This window comes from Corylus avellana, chromosome 3 (assembly GCF_965113065.1).
Source record: "Corylus avellana chromosome 3, dhCorAvel1.hap1.2, whole genome shotgun sequence".
Classification (NCBI taxonomy): domain Eukaryota; kingdom Viridiplantae; phylum Streptophyta; class Magnoliopsida; order Fagales; family Betulaceae; genus Corylus; species Corylus avellana.
In genome coordinates this window covers 33735198-33745698 of record NC_142492.1, presented here as the reverse complement: position 1 = coordinate 33745698, position 10501 = coordinate 33735198, and the positions used below count along the sequence as shown (strand labels likewise).

The 10501-nt window shown below is 35.5% G+C and overlaps 1 protein-coding gene across 3 annotated transcripts; it reads right to left on the bottom strand.

Annotated features, from left to right (window-relative positions):
- Positions 1–1452: 1452 nt before the first annotated feature.
- LOC132173613 (Xanthine/uracil permease family protein) lies at positions 1453–8083 on the bottom strand. Of its 3 annotated transcripts, none has more exons than XM_059585149.2 (15): positions 7900–8083; positions 7398–7540; positions 6357–6454; positions 6079–6255; positions 5634–5734; positions 5168–5243; positions 5022–5081; positions 4686–4870; positions 4200–4296; positions 3767–3853; positions 2922–2980; positions 2739–2830; positions 2543–2620; positions 2291–2451; positions 1453–1942 (listed from the first exon to the last, which is right to left on the bottom strand). In XM_059585149.2, exons 2-15 carry the CDS (start codon positions 7498–7500, stop codon positions 1724–1726), a joined length of 1593 nt encoding a protein of 530 aa, XP_059441132.1. In that variant the 5' UTR covers positions 7501–7540; positions 7900–8083; the 3' UTR covers positions 1453–1723. The 3 variants fall into 3 exon arrangements, with proteins under 3 accessions (XP_059441132.1, XP_059441134.1, XP_059441131.1); XM_059585151.2 differs by lacking the exon at positions 7900–8083 and adding an exon at positions 7707–7828; XM_059585148.2 differs by lacking the exon at positions 7900–8083 and having other exon boundaries at positions 7398–7827.
- Between the last annotated feature and the right edge of the window lie 2418 nt (positions 8084–10501).

The window sequence follows — 10501 nt, the reverse complement described above, 5'->3', positions numbered from 1 at the left end:
AAGAATATGTCATTATACGACAATTATTAAGGCAGGGGTGGTCCAGTTCTTGGAGATCCTATACCCAATAATACTCCATGAACCCTAATCTATAAAATTTTGTATAATGAACCATTGGAATTCCACTTGTTGGAATCCTAATTCCTCAGCCCCATCAACAACTAAGCCATTAGGAGCCTAGAATCAATATTAATTTTTTCTAAAACTGGAACCATAATTTTGTATTGAACCTAAAAGCAATTGCTTTCACATGGTTCCCCACCCATGAATTATTCCAGGCACATAAACATCCATTGGCTCATACCAAGGTCCACTCAAAGACATATAATTTGTGGAATTCGAGCCATTCGGTCAAAATAAATGGCCTAAATTGAGCCACGTCAACCCTCAAAGAAAAAGAAATGACGAAAGGAGAAGAGGTGGCTGACCACCTCCTTGGTGGGTGAAGGGGTGGTTAGCCACCTTGTGAACCATCGGAGGTGGCCAAAACTGGTGGTTCAACCATTTAAGGGGTGATCAGATCACTCGTTTGCCTTTTATATTTTTTTGGCAGGACCTGTCCTTCCATAATATACTATTATCATTGAGTCAAATGGAGTTTAAAAAGGCACTGGGAGGTAGGTAGCTGTCACAATTCAAATCAATTTGGAGTACTGTCACCTGATTAATCAGAAATGACACACCAATTATTGGGTGCTTAATTCTATGGCCTATCAAACCCAATTTCACCCACTAGAAAATGACATGCAGATACCACAGCAACCTCAAACCTAACATGCTGCATAGCATATTCTCAGGCTCACCAATCCCCTATAAGTTGCCACTTCCTGGTTCCTTGCAGAAGTTTGCAACTTGAAGTTTGAATTTTCCATCAAAATTAAATTAGTGTAGGGCCATGGAGCTCCATGAGTTGAATCTAATTTTTTATAAGGAATCAAAATTTTATTAAAGGAAGAGTCACAACCCGGTGGTTGGTACACAAAAAGTATATAAGAAAGAACCTAGCTAGAAAGATAAAAGATCAAGAAAAACATGAAAAAGCACATTAGGAAAGTCTAAGGCAGCTGCCCAAAGAAAACTGTATTGAAGAAGAAAAACTTTAGTTTCGGCACCGTTTTCAACATTCAGCAGTGTGAAAGATGGTGTCGTCTAACCTTTTCTGGTGGTCTTTGGAAGGAAAGGAATGATAAAAGCTTGGCCTCACTTCTATCTTGTTTAGGAGATTGGGGAAGCTTAATACTCACCTGACTCTTTTATGCTTACATGCAACCAAGTTAAAGTGATTTTTTTAAGTCATTGTACAAGCACAATATGATTCAAAAACATAATCTCCACAAGGAAGCTCACAAATCAAGCAGTTATAATATCATTCAAAATCATAATACTTTAAACGACTTGGGTCAAATTGAAATGGATAGAGATGCACTGATAACTATAAAAGAAAACCAGAAAAAAGTGAAAAGAGTGGAGAGCAATAAAACTACTTAAGTGCTTGTTCAAATCCAGTTCTGCCTTTGGATTTACAGCAAAGAAAACAATTAAATAAATGTTCTAAGGCATCCTATAAAGGGAAAGGCTAATCTTATACTGCTTTAGCATGTAAATAAGATTCACAAGTAATAGAGGCAACAATGATTTATAACAAGATTGCACAAAGAGCTTGGAGAACCTTCAACAGAGAAATATAATATAAGATAACCTTATAACTCAGTGCTGCTCGTTATCATACAGACGGGAAATACTTGTTTAGATTGAAGGGCAGTGAATAAAATTCCTCACTCCTTGTATCACCTTTGAAGGACCGGAACTTGTCCCACCAATGTTTACCTCTGTCTTTCCTGATTCCACCGTCCCTCCGATGCAGTGTGTTGTCCAGGAAATATGCCACGCAGCCCGCAACAAAAGCTTCTGATGAAAAAGGGACATTCACAATATCGTTGAACTGCCAAGGAAAGAAAGAAAGGCATTATTGTTAAATCACCACTTATTTCAAGATCTTAAGCTGATAAAAATGAAAAAATTTTATCATTTAATCAATACCAATATTTTAATGCTCCTCACGAGTTAACTCAAACTCCCCTTTAATAGACGAGGCCCAACATGTGAAATATTTAATTGAAATAAAAGGTGAATGACAGAGACAACGTTCAAACTCGAAACCTCTGCTCTGATCACCACTTATCCCAAAAAATGGGTAAATTTAATATTTAATCAATACCAATACTTTTAACAATTATAAGAAAAGCTTAATAGGATCAAGATAGATTCAGGGTTGACATGTCATGCATACCCATCTTCCGCTTGTGTGGACTGGACCATAACCATTGACTACTGTGTACTCATTGAAGTACTGTGGCACAGACAAGCCCATGAAGATAGAGAAGCCCAAGATGAACTTCGTTCTGAAGCTGTTTAGGTTGCAGAACTGAAGAAAACTAAGGCCCCCCGCACCTGTGCATCCAAAATAAGAATAACTAAGAATGATAAAAATGATTCAGATGTCCACATGTCTTTTTTAACCTGTTAAATCAAGGAGACGTACCAACATAAGCAAAGAAAAGACAGTACAAGGCAGCAATAATAGGTGCTGGGATTGAAGCAAAGACTGCTCCAAATTTCCCTGTACAATGATGAACAATAGAATGATAACAGGAACAAAATGTTCAAAAAGGAAGGCCAATTGATAATAATATTCAATTTTCATATGGCTGAGAACATCTCATGCATCAAGAGCTTACCAAGAATGGAAAAGAAAATCATAAATCCAGCCGATATTTGCACTACCCTTCGACTGCCAACGCGAGTCAAGGCCAAGAGACCAGCATTCTCTCTGTACATCAGCCAAGCAAAGTCCTCAGTTTTTTGCTTAATTGGAATAGAATAGTCAAATAGCATGTAGGTTTCCCTATTAAGAGTCTTACACAGATACAGAGGATCCATTCCCAGTTCCAAACAACCCAGACAACAGGATGCCAATTCCCTGTGAGCAAAAATAATTAATACACAATAAGAATCTGATTCTCACTTGAAATTGAACTTCACAAGACTTCCATAATGGTATTGAACATAGTTATATTTGACCTACAGGGTCATTATGATTCCTAATGAAAAGTCACATGGCCAAGTTCTAGAATTATTTGTAAACTTCAGAAACCAACCCACAGACCAAATGAGTAATACGACAACTGTCTAACCATTGCACGTATATTTTTCTTTTGATTTCAAGTTTTCAACCATTTATTATTGAGGGTGTTCATCTTTTTCAACCAAATCTTTTTTCATTAAAAGAATAGTTTACAGGCTGAGGTTTGAACATGATAGGAACATAAAGGGGATGAAGGGAAAGGATCAAAATACACAGCCCCCCTCCCCCCCAGGTGCAATTTTCTGTTTCTTCTCTTGTTCTTCTTATGCATTTGTATTCTCTCTTCTTCTTCCTTATATGTGCATGTGCCTGTGCGAGATCAGAAAATGCCACTCTTTTCTTTTTGTGTGTGTGTGGTGGTGGTGGTGGTGGTGGTGGTGGGGGGGGGGGGGGGGGGGGGAGGTGGGTGGGGGTGTGTGGGGGATTTGTAGCACATGGAATAAAAGTGATAGGTTAAAAGCACTATATTTAAAACACTTTCTCTTATTTATTTCAAAAATAGAAGTTAAGCTGGAAATTATCCAAATCATGATAGATGCAAACGAACAGTTAGAACCTCAATTTTGCATCATTAAGTTTGTCAGATTACTTAAATATGATAGGACAAGCCTTTATAATTACCTGCCAACCAACTCCACGGCTGTGAATGGAAGGTGGCAACATAGTCGCACTTGCATACCTTGATACCGCAATGAAAGCACCAGTGGACTGCTCAAATCATTGGAGTTATATAAGAAATTAGCCAACTCAAAGAGATCAAATAACATTAACATCATCAGAGACAAGCATTCAGATAATGAAATATTAGTTTGAAATAAGAACCTTTGACTCTTAATAGAAGAACATTATACTGCTTAATTAAAGGTTTAAATTGTCCACTCATGCACAACTATGACATAAGAAATGGTTAATGGAATTCAAATGGAAGTCATAAGAAATAACTGCAAGAGTACAAATAAATTACCAGTGCTGCCATTAACAACATTAATGAAATCATGCATTTTCGACTTAGTTTGAAGCATTCCAAAGAAGAAAACAAAGTAAAAAGGCACACCTCTACAAGAGCAACAAAAGAAGCCATCATCATGGCAAAGGCTTCACCAGCATCAAATGAAGGAGTTCCCCATTGAAAGGGATAAGGAACTCTTATCCTGCAAACTCATATTCCAAGAATTAATTCTCCCTCACTCATGTCAAGTATCAAACCCAAATACTAATTTATGTTTGTAGATAAGTAAACATAATAGTGAAGCAATCTTGAGGTTTTAATCAAACTATATCCTACTAGCACTAAATTACACAATCCAATACATACTTTAACAAACAGGAAAGTCGTGAAAATAGAGGATTAATATCCATAAACAGCTTGCCTTACAAATTCATGATTATGGAAAGGTATTTCTATGGACTATTGTAAATAAAACAGTCATACAGAGTCCATATCTAGGCATTGTATTTTGTGACTCCATAATCAAATCGACTGTTATCACAGGAGAAATGTTGAAATGAAAATTTCTATAATGAAACAAATTATACTTACCATGGAGCACCGGCTATAAGTCCAGCACGGTCAGTGCGACAGCTTATTTGTGTTTTTGGAGCTGCACCATTATATGCCCCACCTACAGTAAGTAGGTGAGCATATATCCAAACAATCACCACTGAGAAAATTACTGCGAAACGGTCAAAGATATTTTTTCCTGAATGTAGCACATGGGGCATATACTGCAAAAATAGTAAGCAATAACAATCTTAGCCTGGCAATAACCATTACTCTGTAAACTTACAGATATAATTCATAGAAGGCAAGAAACTACAGTACATAATAAATTAAAAACTGTACGAACTGGATGTGTAACACATTAAAGATCAGTACCTGTGAAATAAAAACTAAAATAAGAAGCTCTGGCAGTCCAATCTCCACACATTTCGCAACCTAGAGATTCATGGCAAGAGTTAGCATCCAAAAGTACCAAAATATCTAGTGTAAGAGACTGCACATTGCAGCAAAAGAAAACTAACCCCAGGAAAACCAAACTCATAAAGCCCAAATCCAGTTAATGCTACCAAAGGAACAGCTGAAAGTGGACTTAAGAACCTGAGGAAATGGAACACCAAACCAAACGACTTTTCAGATTGTAATAAGAAAAAATCACCATAGAGTATTCAGTTATTTGTGTTTGATGCAGTCTCTTTTGGAGAAAATGCTGAAATGCGTCAGTATGAAGCTGATGAGCTTAAATAATCTCTATTTCAGAAATCAAATTGATTTGGTGTACCTAAATTAAAATTAGCATTAACCAACAAAAATTTATCCATGGAAAATGACATGGTTCAATGCGCCATTTTACATAATGCTCTCATATGAGGTCCAAGCAAACAGAACCCAGCTAATTAAAATTATATACCAAGGGAGAAAAGGGAAAACAATCCCTAAGTTGACTAAGGATTGTTTCATTTAATATATCTGTATAGGTTCTGAACTAACCTTGTAACATTGCGCCAAAGGCCACTGAATCCTAAGACAATCTGAAGAGTTGAAGCAACAATAAGAGCACCCTGGATTGCCCGCATTGTCCTCTTAAATTTCTGTATAGGCATCAAGACATGGTGACATGGTTACAACCAAGCTGGTGCAAACATCAATTAGATTTATGTGAAAGTTTGAAAGCATGATATTCATCTTCCTCTTTATTTTTTATTTTTTTCCAAATGATTACAGTAAGACATGATAAGCATTTAGAGTTTAGGCATTGATTGCATGCCTGTCCAACTGAAGGGAAACTGAAGACACATTATTTCCAGCAATATCCTATGCTGGGCACTAGTTATGTGCCATACTTGCACTAAACATGTACACCATATTTACAAGCAATTCAGCCAATTATACAACAAATACCAAACATTATAGAATTGGTTTGAGATCACAAAACCTCTATAGGGTCTTGGACATTGCTGAATCGACCAGAAAGGATAATTGAAATTGTGGTCGGTACAAAGGTATATGACCCTCCAATGACAGCAGGCAGTCGAGACCCAAACAATGTCTGCGTCAATGTGTTCAAACCAGCGACAAAGAGTAGGGTTTGGATCACCTTGGCCTTCTCCTCCTACAACAACGGCACATGCGGTTTAAGTCATAATCATACCCTTAAAGAAAATTTCAATATTTAATTGAAATCAACATCTAAAAAAAAATCCAAATGCTTACATTTCCACCTCCCATTTGGGGAACCAGAGCAGTGGGGATGAGAACTGTCGTGCCAAGCATCACAAGATAGTGTTGAAATCCAAGAATGATGGCTTCAGCTGCATCATGCCCAAAACAGCATAGTCTTTTAATGATTTACAAATGAAAGCAACGAAAAAAATTGAAACCAAAGGCACCAAAGTAATTTAAAAAATAAATAAATTACCCAACCTTTAAGCTATTACAATATAACTGAACTAAAATGATTCTGAGTAGATCAAAATCACTAATGATGGTTAGGGCAGCCATCCCCAAGTGGTCAGAAAGAGGTATTCTTGTGTTGAGATGAGCCGTAAAATGAGAGCCTAACAGAACCAGGGGAGAATAACGAAAACGATAAAAATAAAAAATAAAAAATTCTAAAAAAAAAAAAAGTAGAAAATTTTTTCTTAAAAGGGAATTCAAAATTAACAAAATAAAAAAGGAACCAAAATGGCTGCAACCAACTTCGAAATAGACATGTTACATGTAGTATGGAACCTGGTGACGGAACCCTCCAGAGTTCCCGAAACAGTAAAGTTAGCATCAACAAAAGCAAATTTTTTTTAAAAAAAAAACAATAATCAATCACTGAAAATTTCCCACGAAAAAAGCTACACAAGTTCAGTGAAAAGCAATTCTTTTCTTCTTCTTATTTTCCTTTTTAACAAGATCAGAATTTGTCAGTACAACAAAGAGGTTTGTTCCAAAATATTAAAGAAATTTACTTTTTTGAAAAGAGAGGGGTATCTGCCAAAGAGAAAGAGAGACCAGAAAAGATGCTTTGAACGGATAAACACAGAGATAACGTATCCGAAATCAAAGCAACTTATTATAACAAAACCTGCCTTAAATATACCAGGTAGATTCAGAAGAATCAGAGTTAGAAACTAAGACCCACAATGAATAATCTAGCACTAACTTTCCAAAAGGAACTACAATTCAGAATCCAAATTAAAAAGGAAAGCACAAAACAAAAAAGTGCAAAAGAAAGAAACTTGTGGATGAAAGAGAGATACTCACGCCATGGAGGTGGGCTGGTAATGCAGTAAGAAATGTTGGGTAGCTGATCCTTTGGCGGGTGTGGCTGTGGCTCATCTGATTTTGCTCCTCCTCCTCCTGCCATTGATCTCTCTCTTTCTAGAACTTTCTCTCTCTAAAACTCTCTAGGAAACAAAAATAACAAGAACCAAGTTACTACAGAAAAGCTGTATGAAACCCAAATCTAACCAAAACCCAGATCTTAAATCCTGCAGAAACCCAGTTAAATGAGCTTGGAATGGAGAACACAAAACAAAACACTCAATAATATGAGGACCCGAAAGAGTGAACCTTTCACATGGAAACCCACTAATATAGAGAACTAGAGAATAACAGAGATGTGGGAACTGTTCAAGGAAAAAGAAAATGGCAGTGGAAAATGATAAGAGTGTAAACTAGAGATCTCGAGATAGAGTGAAAGTAATAGTTGTAGTAATTAAAGAAAACTTAATAATGGGGAATGAGAAAGGGAAGAAAAAGGTACCTTTTCAACAATGTTTCTGAAGCAAAATCAAGTGCCCAAAGCTTTTTTTAAAGTGAATAAATCTGTATGTCCTACTCCTACCCCACTCCAAAAATGTCACTAAAAGTATGGAATGCTGTTCAAATAAAAAAGATAAAAAGAAGAGCCTTTTTGAGCAAAGAAATCCCTTCGAATGGTGTTAAGGGGTATTTTGAATGTGGGCAGGTGAAGATTTAATATGAATGATATAAAGGAAGATGAATGCAACTAAGGGCCTGTTTGCACCAGTTTCCTTTTAAAAATAACGACTTTTTGAAAAAATTTGGACCAGAAGCAAGGGTTGAAAATCATCTCCCTCCCCATTTTTTTTTCTAAAACACGTTTTTGAGACAATGACTTTCACAACAATTGCTTTACAAATTAAGAGCATTCTCAATGAACTCTTAATTATTTAGTTAAAATTTGGCTGAAAAACTCGCTAAAAGTATCAAATAATAAATTCTATAAATTTTACTCCATTCTATTTAAATATAATTTTTATTCTATCTTCATTTATCTTTTATTTTCAAAAGCACTTCACAAAGTTATAAACCCATAGAAGGTTGGGAGAGATAAAGTGTGAGGAAAATATAAAAACATAAAAAATAGGGTAAAGAAATTATTTTGTTCTCCAAATGTAGGGAGAAGTTTGTCGAGCCTTAAAATGGAGAGGGGAATAGAAATATTGATGAGGTTGCTTTTTGTAGAATTTAACCAAAATTTAACTAAAAGTGAATTTTAAAGAGCTTAGGATACTTTAAGGTAACAATCTATATTCACTAAGTAATTAAATGTATCTATTAATTGCTTGTTTGGGAAGACAATTCTTCTCAACTTTTTTTTTTTTTTTTCTTCTTCTTTTAGGTTGATTTAACACCACTAACACTCAATTCAACTCAAAATTTTTCAACCAAACTAATAAAAAACATTAAATAAAAATTTTAAAAATCAACAAAATTTTAAAAAAAATTAAAAATATATGATTTTTAAAATTATATATATATAGGAGTGGTGGTCTGACCACCCCTAAAAGTCTCGGGATGACCGATCCACCCCTAAGAGGATGGATCAGCCAACCCTAAAACCAGCTCGGCCACCCCCAACCGGTAGTTGGGGGTGGCTCAACTAGTTTTGAGGGTAATCGATACACCATTTTGGGGGTGGAGCGGCCACCCCAAACAGCTACGACCCACCTCTCCATCCGTGGCCACCCCCGAGTGGTTTTTCAAGGTGGCCGAGCCACCCAAAACAGATGTTGGGGGTGGCCGAGGGGTGGTTCAAAACCACCCCAAATTGTTTTTTCTTTTTTCTTTTTTGTAATATATATGTTTTTTTTATTTTTTAAATATATTTTTTATTATTATATTTTATAGTTTTCAAACAATCCAAATATAATCTCAACTCTTTTTTTTTTTTTTTTTCAATATTTGCAATTTTGAATTAAGTTAAGCAACATAATAAAAAAATAAAAATCACAAACCCAAACGATTATTGCAATAAAAGTTGTAATGCTCGATTTTTTTTTATTTATTTATTTTTTTTTTTGCAAAAACTGGCATTTTGAACATGACTGTCAAACTTTTTACCTTGGAAAGAGTTGTACCAAAAACTTTTTACTAAGCAAATGATTTTCATTTAAACAATTCACAACTTTTTACCTTTAAAAAAGTTGTCCCAAAAACCTTTGCTAAACCAAATGAGTAAAAATAGTTGAATTGTACCAAAAACACTCCCACAGTTTCTCTCTCTCTCTCTCTCTCTGTGTAACATGAAGTCAGTCTATATCACACACTTGGCATTTCATATTCTGTTAATGCAAGAGACAGAAGAGGTTGATCTTGACAAGGCAAGAATTGCTAATTGGCTCCAGACGACGACGTTTGAACCAGCCGGACAGAGTTTGCCTTGGCTACATCACTTTCTCTATTTCCATCTTCCCGATAAGGACCATCTATCTCTTTACTCGAAATGCCATTAATACCCTCTTATTGATAATTAATTACACTACTGTATGCCGAACAACCTCAATAATTGAGTGGAGGTGCATTTTGGAAATTATGTAGACGATGATCACGTGCGGGCTGTACCAGAGGATTATCGGGTCGCCCAAAAAGCCCCAAAAGGGTAGCCAATGGTGCGAAAAAAGGACAGCCGACAAATTCTCTTATCCCTAGAGTCAAGCAACTCGTCCAATCACTGGGCTTCTGTTCCTTGACCAGAATTTCCCAGTTACAACTGGCATTCGTCAAAAGGTTTTCTTTTTTTTTTTTTTTTTTTCTTTTGCAATCTACAGGATATAAACCCTAAAAATAATTGCAATCTAGGGTTGTTGATTTGAACTACTCTAACATGAATTATTGATGCTATCAGTATGTTAATTAAAGCTCTTCTTTTTTCTTTTTTTCCTTTTTGACATCAATATATTTTTACCAAAAAGAAAATATTGATAATTGTTTTTTGAAAAAATATTTTAATGTTATATAAAGGTTAAAAATAAATAAATGTTTTAGTGGAATATAAAAGTGATAAGTGGCTTTTTTTTTTTTTTTTTTTTTGGGGTGAAGTCTACGTCAGAAAAGTATTT

Bases quoted from the DNA above. Each gene is read 5' to 3' on its own strand.
- LOC132173613 (XM_059585149.2), bottom strand. From the start codon at position 7,500: ATGGCAGGAGGAGGAGGAGCAAAATCAGATGAGCCACAGCCACACCCG. The intron at 6,256-6,356 runs GTAAGCATTTGG...CCGTTGTTGTAG, and splicing joins CCCAAATGGGAGGTGGAAAT to GAGGAGAAGGCCAAGGTGAT. The intron at 5,244-5,633 runs GTTAGTTCAGAA...CCATTTCCTCAG, and splicing joins CTTTGGCGCAATGTTACAAG to GTTCTTAAGTCCACTTTCAG.